This window comes from Balaenoptera physalus (genome assembly GCF_965194825.1).
Source record: "Balaenoptera physalus genome assembly, chromosome: 15".
NCBI lineage: Eukaryota > Metazoa > Chordata > Mammalia > Artiodactyla > Balaenopteridae > Balaenoptera > Balaenoptera physalus.
In genome coordinates this window covers 1863047-1879087 of record NC_138894.1, presented here as the reverse complement: position 1 = coordinate 1879087, position 16041 = coordinate 1863047, and the positions used below count along the sequence as shown (strand labels likewise).

Sequence of the window (16041 nt, the reverse complement as noted above, 5' to 3'; positions counted from 1 at the left end):
TCACTCTTTTATTGAGCACCCGCCGTGTGCCAGGCCCTGGGGAGAATCGTCTTGAAACCCACGTTCTCGTTGGACGAGAGAAGGATGAAGAGAAGATGAAGCCTAGAGGGCAGTGTATCCTCTGTGCAGACAGAGCTTGAGCGGGGCCGGGAGGCTGGGGCAGGGACTGTAACGGGCTCTCCTGCTCAGAGGGCCCCTCAGAGAAGCCCCCTGGGGGCAGGAGGGGAGGGGGGAGGAGCAGCGGGCCGAGGGAGGGGTGGGGGCGGGGGCCACGGGAGGCCGGCCTGACCTTCGAGTTCGCTGCACGCACCGCAAGTGGGTGAGTCCACATCCCCGCCCTGCTCAGGGCACGGCCTTTGGGCCTCTGTCCACTGACCACCCCCAAGCCGTGTCCTTCATTTCTAGCCCTGCCTTTACCTGGGGGTTGATAGCGTAAAACGAATGTAGAGAGAACCTTCTAGGCGAAAAGTTTTCAGCTATGCTGGGTCTTGGGCCCCTGAGAGCAGCCCTGTCATCTGTCACCATCTCCCAGCCTACCCTCCAGCGGTCTCACCTCCCCAGGGTCCGTTGTCACACGTGGACCAGACCGTCTCCATGAAGGTGACTCGGGCCTCACTCCTGCGTACAGCCCCCGGGGGGCCCGTGGCTCTCAGAGTAAATCCGGGCTCCTCCCTGCAGCCCACAGGCCGCGCCTGGGCACAGAGGCGGCTGGGGGCCCAGCCCGCGCTCCTCCCGGCCTCGGCTCCCGGTCTGTGCCGCGGGGTGATGGCCTCCCCCTCCTTGGGCCTGGGTGCCGGGCGTGGAGCGGTGCTGGTGCCGTGAGGGCCGCGTGGGGACCTCGTTTCCCGTGACGGCGTGTCCAGCCCCACGTTGCGGGCAGTAGGAGCCCTTGAGTCTCCTCGCAAAATTGTATTCTACTGCGAGGGTGTTGTCTTTGAGGCTGTTGTATGGATAAGGAAGAAAATCTTTGATCCTTTAAAAAGCCATTTGGAACAGTTTCTCGTTTCATTCCGAGTGAAGGAACACTGTCATTTGGAGAATGAGGATCTGTGAACTGTGCAGGGCGGGGCCTCCACGGGAATAATCGGGCTTCAAGTCCTGCTGGAGGCCAAGGCCAAGGTGGCGGCGTGCGTGTGGGCCAGGCCAGAGCAGCCAGCCTGGGCTCTCAGGGGGCTGCACCGGTCACCTGCAGTCACCGGGCGGGGCTGCAGATTCAGATCGGAAGGCTGGGCCGTGATGCCCAGCTCCCCACGCGGGAACTGATGGCTGAGGCTTGGCTCAGGACCGGCTACAGAGAAATGATCCGCGGGGGTTAATTCACACTTCTGTAAACCTTTGTATTTAAAGGGGGACGAACGTGTGTTTGAAACCTGCTCTTGTTAGGACTTCTTATTGCTAAATTTGCAACACTGTTCCTATGTTAATATGTTCTTAAATATGTAAGTTTTGGGGAGAGTTTATTGAGTTGTCCTTGAGCTTTTAGTTACAGAGGTCTTCTTCTTCTTGTGGGATCTTAGTTCCCCAACCAGGGATCAAACCCGGGCCCTGCAGTGGAAGCGCAGAGTCCTAACCACTGGACCGCCAGGGAAGTCCCCAGAGAAGTCTTCCTACCCTGTTCTCAGATCCAGCTGAGAGAAAGATGAAAAGTCTAAGAGATGGAAATTTAAGTGCTAACTTTATTACCAACAAATCTCAGTGGAGGAACATGGGTCAGATCCAGAGGCAGTGGAGCTCGCTAGCGCCTCGCCCTCAAGCATAGACCTGGGCCTCCCACCCAAGGGCTTGGCCCCCTGGTCTAGAACTGCCACCCTGCGCCAGCTGGGAGCAGGGAGGGGAGCCCCCAGGCCTGAGTTCCACCTGCTTAAGAAGACGGACCCACAGTGGCGTCCTCCCCCACCCCAGAGCATTCACAGGCGAGCATTCCCGGGGGGGGGGGGGGAGGGGGGGACGGGGCGGCCGGCCTGCCCGGGCCGCCTCTCTCAGCCTTCCTCCCGCCTTGGCTGGTAGGTTCTTGTCCGCCTCTGAGCTCTCCACACCCCTGTGGCCCCCGTGGGAGTGTGGTGCCGGGGCTGAGCCCTCTGAGGCCTGTGCTCCCCGTAGAGACCCCCCAGCCGGGCTCCTAACCAAGCCACCCATGGGGAGGAAACCTGTGCCGGATCTGCTGTGGAACCTCGGCTCCCAAAGCCACTGCATCTAAACTGGGGAGCAGCAAGGTCTCTTACGGCACCTCAGGCTTTGTACGAAGTGGAAAAAACATGGTACTGCCGCGGCCCAGGAAGTCTCACCCATACATCGGACGCCGTCCCAGCCTAATCTGCTCGTTTTGTTTTTAATGACTTCCGGATACACCTGGCTATTGTTCAAAACAGGGAAATTCAGAAAAGTGTGAAGAGGAAAATCAGAGTCACCCATAATCCTACCAGTAAATGTGAATAAAATACACGTGTAGGAGAAGAATGAACAGAAACGTTGTGAGCGTGCTGTTGTTCCCTTTATTCTTTTCTATGTGTAAATTTACATACATTGTGAACAAATTTGGGATGGTGCTGCATCACTATTTCTGTTGCTTTCTTCATTAAATTGTGAGAATTTTCCAACGACATTGTTGGAAAATTGACAGAAGTCAGGGGGTCCTCCCGCTGGAGTCCTCCATGCCTTCCACCCACACAGAGGAGAGCCGGGCCCCGGCCTCACTGACCCCCGGCCCCCATTCCCAACCATGTGTCTCTTCGGCCCCTCTGCCTGCTGTTCCTCCTTGGACACCCAGGGCTCCCGCCTCCTGTCTCCTCCCCGGGTGTCAGCAGGCCCCTCCTTCCTCAGTAAGGACTTCCGTGGCCTCCTGAAGGCAAAAGGGCCCTGTGGGACTGGTCACCTTGGTCAGAAGTGCCCTGCAAGCGCCCAGGCAGCCCCCAGCCACACGTCCCTGGGGACCTCGCCCCGCTCGGTTCCTTAGAATGTGCACAGGAAGTGGTGCCCTGTGCCCCCCTCTTTTGCTGGAAAACAGCCTTTGTCTCCTTTAAGTTCATCTTCAGGGGGAATTACCACAGGTCCTTCAGGAACCTTGGAACCTCCAATCTGGGGCCCTTGGCTTTCAGATGCACCCTGCGGAGGGGCTCAGGGCGAAGAGGGTGGCCGCGTTCCCGCAGGCGGGGTGAGCCCAGGAGGAGGGGGCGCCTCGGAGCAGGGCCGCGTTGGCAGGACAGCTAGGCCGCAGGCTGGCGGACGGCGGTCCACCCCTCATGGGGAGCACCTGGCGGCTGGCAGAGGTGGGCTTTGTCCAGCCCGGGGTGATGGGGGCTGAAGTGAATGCCATTTGCCCCTCCCCGCTTCCATTTTTAGACATCATCTCTCCCCAAATCCTTGCCTCTAATCAGCCTTTTCCTGCAATACGAGGCAGTTGTGTGCGGCTCCGGTGTTGGCCCGCATTGGCCTTAGTGGATGGACGTTTCTCGTTTAACCTCAGGTACTGGAGAGCGGCCTCAGTTCGCCTGTTCACTTCGGCAGCAGAACTGCAGGCTCGTTCGTCACCTCAGGCACCTGGGGACAGAGCAGGCTCGAGTGGGAACGCGGGGGGCGGCGGGGGCTTGGCGGGGAGGCAGCCAGGGTCGGTCGTCCTGTGATTCCGCCACACCCTCAGGGCCCCTGGCCTCGCTGCCCACTGTGTGAAATGTTAACTCGAAGGATGGGAACCTCCTCCCACGTGGGGGCCTGTCCCACAGCAGGTGTAGGACACACCCTGCAGTGGGTGGGGACAGCCTTGCACCTGGTGTTACAGACGTCTCTCGCGTTCGGCGTACCGCTAAACACAGGCTGGGGCTGCTAGCAGGCCCGCGAGGTCACCGGCACATGCTTGTAACAAAAGGAAGGGAACAGAACCTCCCCGCCCGAACCTCAGTAACAGTAGCTGGCCTCCCAGTGTGAGAATTCGCGTGACCTAATTTTCGTGCCAAAAAAAGGTCTGAGTTTTAAAGACATCTGAATCTCCAAAATGAACCCAACCCCTCCAACTGCCAAAGGCACAGGTATACCTCACTGGACCCTGAAGATGCTGCAGGGCTGGACAAGCACCCCCATGCCGTACGCGAGGGGAGCCGTGGTGTGTCCGGCGAGGTGGAGAAGAGAGGCGTGAGCGGTGGTACTGCCGCCCGGGACTTGCTCACTTGGCGTAAGGGTCACACGAGCCTGTGGGGGGGACAGCGGCTCTCGGTCCGACGTGCTTGGCCGGTGGTCATCAGCAGGCCACCTGCGCTCAACCAGCCCGGCCAGCTGTTGAGAGGCTTGGTGCCCGGGGCTCCAGCTGTGCCCCAGATACAGCCTTTGGGAGGGGGGAGGGGGGGGGAGCTGGGGCTCCATTCTCACCACCCCACAGACGGTTTAGTCGGTGAAAAGCAGAGTGTTTTACACCCAAGAAGCACCGATCGAAATGCCCATCAGCCGCCTGCCTGCCCCTGTCAGCGAAGGGGTTCTCCTGCAGTGGCTCCTCACAGACGCTTCGGGCAGGGGAAGACCGCTCCTCGCCAGCTGCCGAGTTTGTGAAGCTCTGGGCAATAACAGCCGCCTGCCAGCGTGACGACCTGTGCTGTCCTCAGCCCCCGGGTGGGCGGAGCGCACTGCTGACGGAGCAAATGAATAAAGCCTTAAAGCAGAGCGAGACAGCTGAGCCTGATTGGAGGCAGCGTTTCAGGGCTAATCCTGGACTTAGATCACACGGTTTGGGGCCTGGAGTGAGTTTTACAAACCCCCCCCCCCGCGAAGGACAGGAGTTTGTAGTGGAAATGCTGACAGCCTGTGCCTGAGCCGTCTGAAGACGGCTGCACACCCAGCGCCTGTGATCGGCTTGGCCTGTGGACACAGGGCATCCCTCCCTCTCGCTGCGCAAATCCAGCGGTGCTGCTTTTGTTTGGTTTTAACTCATCGAGATGCTGCCAGCCGCAAACCCCGGTCCATATGTGAGCGAGGACCTGCAGGGCCAAGGGGCCTTTCCTGGCCTGGCCCACGGCTCCAGGTTCACAGGAGGACGTGGCACGGCGCCTGCACCAGGCGCCCTGCAGATCCACAGCCGGCATCATGTGGCCTTCACCTGCCTGCAGGGACCTCGTGCCCTTGAAGTTTCCCTTGGCACACACACTTCCTCTCCTGCTCCTGTCAGGATCCAGTGTGTCCTTCCAGCACCACCCTTGCCCCACAAAGGCTTTAAACCCTTCCTCACACTGGCACCTGGGACGGTGACCCAGCGCCAGCACTGAGCTCGCACCCTGGTCTCTGGTCTTGCTTCCCTTGGACCCCACTGTCCCCACCTGGTCTACAGGTGTGTCTTGTTCCAGGAGGGCCCTTGTTCTGCCCCCTCCCCGGACCTTGCGGGCAGGGCTCTGCCGGCAGCCTGAGGCCTCTCCACCGTGAGTCCGGTCAGCCTAGGGTGGCCGCGTGCCGGGGAAGCTGCGTCCTGCTGGTGCACGAGGTGGGGAGCACATGGGGGCCGCTCCCACCCTGGGCACCCCCTCTGGGTGTTTCCCAGGCAGCCCCGCTCGGCCAAAGTGGGGAGAAGGGAGCAGCCCCTGGAAAGCACAGCTTTCCAGTAGAATGTCCAGATGCCGCCCTGGCCTTCGCTGTGTTTTCTCCGCACCGTTCATACTGGACGTGCTGTTGGAAGGGCCTGGCAGCTTGAACGCGCTGGTGGCTTTGAGGCGCGAGTGGAAGGCCGGACATGGGGTGCAGCTGCTGTCCACTGACGCCTGCCTCTCCCCTCTCTCCTTAGCTCAACGCCGCCGCCAAGCAGCTGATGGAGATGGACAGGCTGGGCCCGGCCTCAGCGTCCGGCTGCCTCGCCGTCGTGCCCTCTGACCCCGGCGCGGGGGCCAGCGCGGCCCCGGGTCCCACTTCGGGCAGCACGGGGGCGGTCAGCGCCTTCCAGCGGCGTGTGGACAGTAAGAAGAATGCCAAGAAGCGGCACTCCTTCACAGCGCTCAGCGTGACTCACAAGTCCACACAGGCCGCCAGCCACAGGCGCTCCATGGAGATCAGCGCCCCTGTGCTGATCAGCTCCAGCGACCCCCGGGCCGCGGCCAGGATCGGGGACCTGGCGCACCTATCCCGCAGCGCTCCCACCCAGGTAATGTCGCTGGGGCGGGGCTCCCTCCTCAGCTCCGCTTGCTCCCCGTCCCCTGGTCCCCGGGTGGGTGTGAGGGAGGCCAGGCAACAGTGCCTTTTGGGGTCCCCGCCTCAGGGCCCCCGAAGCCCTGGTGGGAGGTGTGTCTTGGTCTCAACCAGCATTCAGACAGCCCAGGGGGATGTGAGGTGCTTCTCAAGTGCCCGTGACTCAGCCTCTCAAGGTCCCGTCCCAGCCCGCCTCAGCCCTCTGACTCGGGAGAAAGTCTGGGTTAGCGCTGCTGTGTCTTCAGCATCTCGTGACACTGGCTGACGTGCTCCCTGTGGACAGAACCAGAAGTGACCACGTGTGTACAGAGCCCTCCTCTGTGGGACGGGGCACTGGTTCCATCCACCAGGGAAGCATAGGGGGCACCTTGCTCTCAGCCAACCAGACCAGGCAGCCCTGGAGCCAGGCTGTTGCCGAGTCCACGCTGGTCCTGCTTGCCGCACGACAGGCCAGTCAATCGAGAGACGAAGTGTCGGAGCCAGGAATGAGATGACCGGGCCCTGGGACCCATTTTCCCGCAGTTACACTCGAAGTGAAAGTTGTGACCCGGCTCAGGACTTTAGTGAGCGTTGTCAGAAAGGGTGAGAGGTCAAGGGAAGCAGTTTGCAACCTGTCTGTGGACCCGTTTAATTCAACTGTCGGGAGACAGGAGGGGTGGTGCTGAGCGCCGGTGAGTTGAGGGCCAGCCACCAGGGCGGCGAATGGCAGGTGCCAGCGTAGGTCCGTGGTCACGGGTGGGACCCAGAGGCCCACCCCGCCCCCTCTGCCCCCACCTCCGGCGCCACCTTCTGGGTCTGCATCCTCAGACACTCCAGCTGCCTGCCTCTGGCTGCCCCTCGGGCCCCGCGGTAACGCTGACCTTCACCTGGGTGCTCCGGGCGGTGGCGGTTGCCGCGCAGGAGCTCTGAGCTCTTAGCGTGGCCTGAGAAGCCCTTCAGACTTAGGCCACCACCCTGCCGTCTTTCCAGCATCTCCACCGCTCTCCCCTGCGCCGCCCGCACCGGCCCTGCACCTGTGCGCCCGTGCTGGCCTGGCTCCCCCCGCCCCCCGCGGCTGTTCCTGCTCCTCCCCGCGCTCGTCCCTCCTCCACCTCGCAGCACAGACACGTGGATGCGGCACAGACATGCGCCCACGCGCAGGAAAGGCCTGCATCCTGCTCGCACCCGCCCGCAGGGCTTTCCCCCGCATCCGCCGTGGACTGTTTTGCCTTTGTTGCTTGTATTCATGGTCTTCTCCCCGACCCCTGGACTCGGAGGGCCTGGGCAGGGACGGGGTGTCGTCCACCCCGTGTGCCGTGTCCTGGCTCCTGACCCCCACCCGGCCGTCTCTCCTTGGGTGGCCGTGGGACCCGAGTCAGCCGCGCTGCATTCTGAATGGTCTGAGCATGAAACACCGTGGCTCCAGGGATGCCACTTGACCTCCCCCCGTGATGGCTCCCACGGGCTCAGGGCCCACACCGCCGGCTGCCGAGAGGGCGCAGCTGTGAGGTGGCCAGCTCGCTCCCGCACGCCGCGCGTCCACCACACGCAGTGGGGCTCCGAGGGGAGCGAGGTCGGGCTGGGCCTCCGATGCCCACCCTGATGAATCATTCCTCCCTGCCGTTTGGAGAAGTCCGGGCTCGGCCGAGGTCCTCATGAGCAGTGGAGCACCGCGGTCGCCTTGCTGCTGGGGAGGGAGGGTTCCCAGGAGGGGACGGGGAGAGAGGCTGTCTAGGCCAGCTCCACTGTTCAGAGTCCAGATGTGTGCTTGCTGAGGTCGTGGGTCAAAGCAGGAGATGATTGCCCACAGCTCAGAGCGGCCTGTCATCAGGTGACCCAGGTCGCCCCCCCGCTGCCTGGGAAGCCCCAGGGGGTGCAAGGAGCTCCTGGGCCGGGCAGCGTGGCCAGTTATGCCCCGGAACGGGCAGCCCCAATCCTCCAGGCCTGCTTCCCGCGCACGCCGCGCATCCGCCACAGGCAGGGGGCGCTGCGCCCTCACCCCGACACCCGCAGCTGCGTGGGCCGAGCCCGCCTGCCACCTGTTCGGTAGATAGAAGCCTTGCTGGGGCAGAGCCACACATGCTGACTTGCATGTTGTCTGCCCAGCTGTGCTCAGGCCACAACAGCAGGGCTGGTGGTTGTGAAGAGACCACGTGACCCAGGGACGCTAAAATTCTGACCTCCCGGCCTTGTGCAGGGACAATGGCCCAGCCCCGGGCGGCAGTGTCCCCACTGCCGTGGCAGGGGTGGGATGTGGCCGCTGGTGCACTGGCCCCTACAGGCTCCCGCGTGGAGATGTTCAGTGGCCAAAGCAAGTCCTCCAGCCTGGCTCTGCACAGTGGGGATGGAACTGGGAAGTGGGGTCCAGGGCACCCAGGGGGAGCCCGGGTGTTTGGGAACAGCCCACGGCACCATTTCCCTGGAGGCTCCGTGTTGTCTGTAAGCTTTAACTGCTCAACGCAGAGGCCGGCAACCTCAGAGCACAAAAGTGACCCACGGAAGCCGAAGCCGGCGTCTCTGTGCCCGCCGTCCGCGGACGGCTGTGGGCGGGACCTGCACCCAGCAGGCTCTGGCCTCGTCCAGCCAACGGCAGGCTGTCACCAGACTCGGTGTTTCTCAGCTTCAGAGAGACCACGGCTTACAGGCCAGCTTCAAATAAGCCAACAGAAGCCCTTGAGATCAGAAAGACGTGCTTTAAAATCAGTGAAAAGGGGAGTGTTTGAAATTCATCAGCGAGAACATCAAAAGGGAGCATTTCTCTAGCGTCTGAGGAGTGAATTGGAAGAGTCCTCCTGGAAGCTTCTGGGCGTCTTTCAACGCATCCACCTGTGTGTGGGGTGGCCTGCAGCCCCTCTCGCCACCTCCTCTTGGGTCGGCCCAGGACAGGCTCTAAGCGGGGAGTGCGGGCACCGACGCGCCGGGCTCCCCGCTGTCAGCCCACCTCCAGGCTCCTGCGCGCACTGCCCGCGGGGAGCCTGGGCTTGTGTTTAGCATTTTCAGAAAGTTACAAAGGTAATTCTGTGCCTTGTCAGGAGCAAAAAAAAAAAAAAACCAAGCGAGCACGAGACGACTAAACTGTCTCATCGTTGAGGACGTTGCCCAAGAAGAGCTTTCTCTGCAGATGTGGGCAGTGCTGTCCCGACTCGCTGGCTGCAGGGATGAGAACACTGGCCGCCCGGCCCGGGCGTCTCGTCCACCACGTCAGCTGCCGACCGTGTCTGTTCTGCTGCGACGTTAAGGGCAGGGACCGCCGGGCCCCGGGCCATCGCCGGCGGCTGAGGGACAGGCCCCTGGGCCTGGTGGGCTGCGGGTCCCTCCGTCCTCCCTCTCGTTTGGCGAGCTCTTGGCTAAAGGAGCAGCCCGGGCAGATGCAGGAGGGCTCTTGGTGGACCCCAGCCCCTGGGACCAGCCGGCGCACCAGGCGACGAGGACACGGCTCAGCGCAGGGAGCGCGTGGAGCCGGGCAGGGAGAGGCTGCGGCCGCTGGGAGGTGGGCCTGCGGTGGAAGCAGGCGAGGCCAGAGGGGCCACTGGGGGCCGCGGCCGCTCCCGTGGGGCCCCATGTCTCCTTCAGGCCCCGCTGCAGAGGCTCGTGGCTTGTGGATGAGGACGATGAGGACGCTCAGGACCCTCCCCGCCTCCCCGCTCCCGTCGCCCGGCCCTGCCCCTCCCAGGCCCGTCATGTGGACCACGGTGTGGGCGCGGCTGCACACCCAGGCCCGGCAGCCGTGGCCCGACCATGGCCACCACCGGCCGGCGGCCCAGGAGCTCGGCCGAGACGGAAGCCGTGCTCGGACCCTCAGTGCCCGCAGGGGCCCTCCACACAGGGGCTCGCGGACACGTGGATGGAAGACGGACACGTGGATGGAAGGCAGACACGCTGAACGGGGCTGCGGGTTCTTGAGTCCCGCCTCTCCATAGGAGGCACCTTCTGTTTGAAGGCAGGCGACAGGTCGTTGGGATGTGAAAGTCGTGCATTTTGTGCAAAGCCAAGGACGATGCCTTCGTCTGTGGACACACGTGGAAGTGGGGGGGGGTCTACAGTAGCTACTGGCACCTTCCTGTGGCCAAAGACCACCAAGCAGGCGGACGCGTGTGTGGGGAAGCAGAGCGAGGAGACCGCCTGTGACTCTTCTTGGTGGAAAAAGGCTCCACCTGTTGGTTCACAGTCGAGCCTTGCGATGCCCGATGGGTGAGGAGTAGCCTATAACTGCCTTCCCCCAGCCCCCAACACGTTAGTGCTTTGAGATTTTCACCCCTGAACTGGGCAGGTCTGGGGGTGCTGTTCTCCCATAGCTCCCCTTCATGATGACCCAGGGAGGCCTGTCCCGCTTTTGGCACAGCTGTGGCCGTTTGGTCCCCACTGCTGGCCCCGTGGGACGAGGGCAGAGGCTGGAGGCTTGTACCCTCACGGCAGACGACACCTCGGCGGGCCGGCCGACTTCTCAGCATGCTGGACTGCTGCCGCGTGGTCTCTGTTGCAGCTGCCGTGTGGGCAGGAGCAGCTGGGCGCCAAGAAAACCTTACTTACAAAAGCAGGGACAGCACGGCCAGGTGTGACCTCGGAGGAGTCTGTCGACCGCCGAGCAGACCTGGACTCGGACGCTCAGGGCTGAGTCAATAGTTTGTGGGCCGGTCGGGCCACCTGAGGTGAGCTTGGCCTCCTGGTTGCCTCTGCCTCAGGTGGCCAGCCAGCTTCCTGGGGCTGATGGAGAGAACCAGGGACGTTCTGTCGGCACGGAGCGACCGGCTCCCTCTCCAGGACAGACCATCTCCTCCAGGTTCCTTGGCCTCCGACCTCCAGCTGCCAGCCCAGGCCCCGCCCACCGTCCTCCCCGCCCTAACCCCTGGCCCTGCAGGCTGTTGGGTGTTCTTTCTGGAACCAAGCAAAGAATCAGGCTGTAGACGTTTTATTCTGAAGTTTTCTCTGGGAAGCACGTTCCTGAGAGCCCGATTTTCACCCTGTGCTATGGAGGGGTGGTGTGTGCTGAGTAAAACATGCCCATTGCACGGCTCCTTAGGGTGATGACAGAGTTTTCTGGACACATGTTAAAAATTAAAGGGAGGTGTTTCTTCCTAGGGTCTTGGTCTGTGTCAAGGAAAGCGACTTGGAGCCCCCTTTCAGCAGGGGTGCAGCTTGCCAACCGCAGACCCTTTTCCCTTTTATTAATCCCAATGGGAAATAAAAGGCCTGGTTTGCAGCTACTGCTCAGGGGCCCCGGCAAATGCAGCACTGGAGCCTCTGGCATCTGGTAACAACCTGATGGTTTAGAATCAGGGTCCAGGGCCGCTCAGCATAGACTCCTGTCAAATGCCCGTGGGCTGTTGCTGAACGAGGCCTAAGGGATCACTGGAGTCGCCCACCCCATGGGCTCAGTGGCCCCAAGGACTGAGCCACCGGCATCCTCACGCTGTTGGTGGCTCCCCCGGGTCGGGCTGTGCTCCTGGGCTGAGCCCCAACGCGCGTCCGCTGCGAGTCAGCTGAAAGGAATTCCACCTCATCACGGTGGACCACCTTCCCACGACGGGGCCACGACGGGGCCACGACGGGGCCACGACGGGGCCACGCGCGCACGGGGCTGGGCCAGGCCTGGAGGGAGGGGCGGGATGTCGCCAGGATGCAGAAGAGCCTGTCCCCGGGCTGTGGTCCCAGTTATTTCTGTCCAAAAGCAGCTGGAGCCCTCACCTCCCTTCCTTCCTCCCTGCCCGATTCCCTCTCTCCTGCCAAGCCTTCACTAATCCCCTAAGGCCCAGAGCCATTTAAAAGTAAGCCATTAAAAAGCAGAGCGGAATCAGCCTCAGGGCCCTCAGCCAGGAGGAAACAGGCCCCAGTCCCGCGGGAAGCCTGTTCCACGTGGTCGCAGCCGAGGGCGTGGGGCACGAGACACTCTGGCGCTGCACCGAACGACCTCAGACAGACTTCCCGTCCCACCCCGTGTGTCCTAGGAGCTGTGCGTTAGGGTGTGGCCTTGCCTCCAGTCAGCGCCGTCCTCCCGGGGCTGGGCTGCTACAACTTGGAGCCCCCTGCGACGCCTGTTGCTTGCGAGCCCTTAATCCTGAGAGGAGGCCCCCTGTGCCACGATAGCCCTGAGGGTCAGCGCACAGCTGCCTCCCGGGCTCCTGGAGGGACCGCCATCTCAGCAGCCGCGTCCTGCTCTGCTGCGTCTGTGTCCTCGGCTGTTCACAGCTCAGCTGCCGGCGGGGGACACCCCTCCACCTTCCGTCGACAGGAACAGAGATGAAGACGGGACGCGGAGGAGGATGGCTGGGACCCTGCGCCACCGGGGAGTCACAGCCTGGGCTCCCACCCCCGGGCACAATGTCCCGAAGGGCCTTCATCTGGGCTCCGCACCGCGTGGGGAAAAGTCAGAGCCCCGGGCTCAGTGGGCGGAGTTTTAGATGGTCTCCATCTCGATCTTGACCTTGGGAAAAAGGGTTATCACAGGTGTGGCCTCTCATGCCCCCGATCCAGCTTTAATGGAGAGTCTGCCGTGAAATCCCACTTACTTGCTTTGTGGCCTTTGTTGTGTCGGGTTTCAGCTGAGGGCCAGGCTCCTGGCGAAGCTGCTCCCCGTGGCTCCTGTAGGGCAGCCTCGTTGCCCCAGCGCTCGGGGAGCGCCACAGGCCTGCTGCCCCCTGACACCTGTAGCGCGGAGTTGACGGGTGGGCGTCTGGAGGCCCACAGCCATGGCCAGCCTCTCCCTCTGCCCTGGAGGCAGGCACCAGCCTCCTCTGCACATGTCGCCTCCTGTTGAACTACGGCCCAAGTGGCCGGCAGGCAGCAGGGTGCAGAGACCCCCGGTGGGCCACCTTCCAGGCACAGTGGGACTTAGCAGCCCCCATCCGGGTCATGGGGCTTCCCGTGTGGTGCCTTTGGCTGGTTGGCTGTTTCAGGAGAGCTTATTTGGCCAGGAGGCCCTTTGACAAGAGCGGGGTCACGGGTCTGGCTCCGTCCAAGCCAGTCATGTGGGCCCTGCCACCCGGCTAAGGCCCTTCGGCCCCGCTGTGGCCAGCAGTGCCCGGGTCTGGTCAGCAGAATAGCCGGTCATCAGGGTCCCCTCATGGTCCTCTCCTGTCCCCTCCTGGCCCCCCACAAAGGCGGCATGGGTAGAATCCAGTAAACATGGGGTCACCTCAGCCAGAGCTTGATCTTGAAACAGACCTCAGATAATTGAACCCTGTCATTCTGTGTATCTTACTTTGAAAATGTAGTGGAAAACCACTGCTGATAGTAAAACGATGGAAAATTTGAACATACAGATTTTTAAAAATATTAACTCAAAGCCCAGCTCCCTAAGTACCGGCATTATCACTTGTATGTAAATTTCCCCATGTAAATGCACCCGTCGTTGTTACAGAAACAAGCTAAACCTAGGTGTCCAGTTCCCTCACGCCATCCCGTTCGCTGTGCTCCACCAGCCCTCCACACCCACCCGTGCAGGTCCTTCTCCCCGGTCGTGTGGGGCTGTGTTGGTTTGCAGACGGAGTCTCGGGTCAGCCCTCTCCTCCATCCGCCCTTTCCTGAGGCCGAATCTTCACCTCCTGTGGCTGCAGAAAGAATGATGCCAGCATTTCCTGAGGGCTTGCTCAGAGCTTTAAATTACTGTGTCTAATATTCCAACTAACCTAGAAGCTGGGGGCCGCGATGGCCCCATTTCCTCATCCCTCCAGGGCCTCTGTCTTCACTGCGTGATTTCCAAAGTCTTGGGAACCAGGGATTCATATTTTGTCTGGTATTCAGTTGTTCTGGGTGGAGGGTAAATCCAGTCCCTGTCACTCGACCGTGGTCGGGGCAGAAGTCCGCGGCTCGATGGCATAACCCGTCCAGGGTCGCATGCTGAGAGCTGAGGGCAGATCAACCCTGTGCTGACCCCCGAACGTACACGTCCAGGTCATGCCCGCCTCTGAGCCCCTGGTCGGCCTCCCCTGCTGCCTCATCCTCAGGGTGTCCAAGCACATCAGACTCACCGTGTCCAGCGCCCAGCTCGTGACCTCCCGCGGGTCTCGTGCTCCATCCCTTCTCGCGGCATCTCTGTTTGGCCAGTCGCAAAGGCCGGAAACTCGCTCATCCTCTTCCTTCGCGCCCTTCAGCCCTTGAATCCACTAGTTGTGTTGGTAGAGAGGGAATAACGGCCCAGACGTGTCCATGTCCTAATCCCCAGAACCTGCGAATACGTTGTCTCCCTTGGCAAGAGACAGGGAACTAGAGACGGAAGACGGTCCTGGATCCCCTGGGTCAGAGTCAGAAGCGAGAGGACTGACCGCCTGCCCTGCTGGCTGTGAGGACGCAGGCCTGTGAAATGGTGACTCCATGCTGCTTCGGGCCCTGGGCTTGCGGTCACTCGCTGGCGCCTCCCTGGGAAGCCCCTGGGGACAGGGTGGTGGGGACACACACGGCCCCCAGCATGGGCTGCCGGGTTCATGCCCAGCCTGGGGCGCTGGCTGGCTGGGTGACTGTGAGCCACGCACCTCCTGCCTTAGGCCTGGGTTCCCTCATTTTGTCAAGTGGTGACAGAAAGCAGCACCTGCCTACAGGCTTTTCTGAGGAGTAAATGCGTTATTCCTGGCGAAGTGCTCGGAGCAGAGCCTGGTCCCTGGTGAGCTCTGGGTGGGGGGGTGGCCGCTTTGATCCCTGCTCTTACCCTCCTTACCCACGGCCTCCTGCGCATCCAGACCCCCTGTCGCCCTCTCATCACCCTGACCGCCGATCCACGACTGACCGTCCTCGGCGGACATGTGGGCTGGTGCCCTCCCTACCAGGTGTGTCTTTGGCTTCCAGGTGCTGCCCAGGATCCACAGCTGGCTCGGAGGGGCTCCCGGGGCTCCCCCTGCCCCTGGTCCTCCAGCCTCTGCTTCCAACCTGCAAAGCTTGCCTTCTCCTCCCTCTCCCTTCAGTGGGTGCTCAAGGAGCCCCTCTGGCCACACCCAGCCTCGGCCCCCGTCGTGTGCTCTGCGGCGCTGCTCTTGCTGGGACCCCGTGTCTATAACGACCTGCCTGACGCCTGTCCCCTCACCCCAAGGAAACCCGTGAGATCGCAGGCTGTGTCTGCGCCCCCAGCCGGGCCTGGGCTCAGGTGGTCGGCGGATGCCGCCTGCCCGCTCCTTGTCAGCGAGCAGGGAGGGCCCCTCACTTGCTCGAGGGGAGCCGTGGGCCTGGGTGCTGTCTCCCTGGCTGCGGGGCTGTCCCTTCCTGGGGGCAGGCGTGCCCAGCGAGCAGGAGACCCGGAGCCTCTGGGCAGAAAGGGACGTCCCCGCCTTCCTGGCTACGCAGCATCCACACGGCAGCCGCAGGGACAGGTCTGCGGAGGAGGTGGGTCCCTCTCGCAGGTGCAGAAGCTCGGGGGGAAGGCCCCGGGACGTCAGTGACCTGGGGATGTGGGCGGCGTTCCGTGTGGGTGTCGCACGTTCTCAGTCTGCCAGAAGCTCCGTGTCCTGACGAGGAGAAGCAGTTCTGACGTCCGCCTGAGGGGCTGCTGATGGGCCGTGGTCCCGGCACCCATCGTGGTCCCCGGGGGAGGGGGTTGGGAGGCTGCCTCGGAGACCAGACTCGAGGATGGAGCTGGTCAGCGATGGGCAAGAATGACCCTCCCGCGCAGCAAGAGGGCCCTGAGGTGGTCGGTCCTGTGTGGGTTGTCCTGCCACCCCAGGCCTGTTCCAGGTGCTTCTCTGTGATTTGTGCTTCAGTGCTCTTTGTGCCCTGGGGACCCACACGTGGTGACAGGTCACCTTCCCCACCTGCCCGGGGGCCAAGGCACCAGCAGCTCCTGAGGGCTCTGCCCAAGGCTGCCTGGCTCCCTCTTCATCTGGGTCCCTGTTCCCCCGGGGTCCCTGTCCTGCCCTGTGGGGGGCCTCCAGGAGGGGAGGGCACCCCAGCTCTCTCAGCTTTGAGATACCCCTGGGTGTCCCCATC

The 16041-nt window shown here is 62.6% G+C and overlaps 1 protein-coding gene across 4 annotated transcripts in view; it reads left to right on the top strand.

Annotated features, from left to right (window-relative positions):
• SH3RF3 (SH3 domain containing ring finger 3) overlaps positions 1 to 16041 on the top strand; it is a 215005-nt gene that overhangs the window by 127808 nt on the left and 71156 nt on the right. For all 4 annotated transcript variants that reach the window (XM_082426472.1, XM_082426474.1, XM_082426473.1 and 1 more), the window contains one exon: positions 5756 to 6109. In XM_082426472.1, the coding sequence (XP_082282598.1) occupies positions 5756 to 6109 (354 nt within the window). The remainder of the gene's footprint in view (positions 1 to 5755; positions 6110 to 16041) is intronic.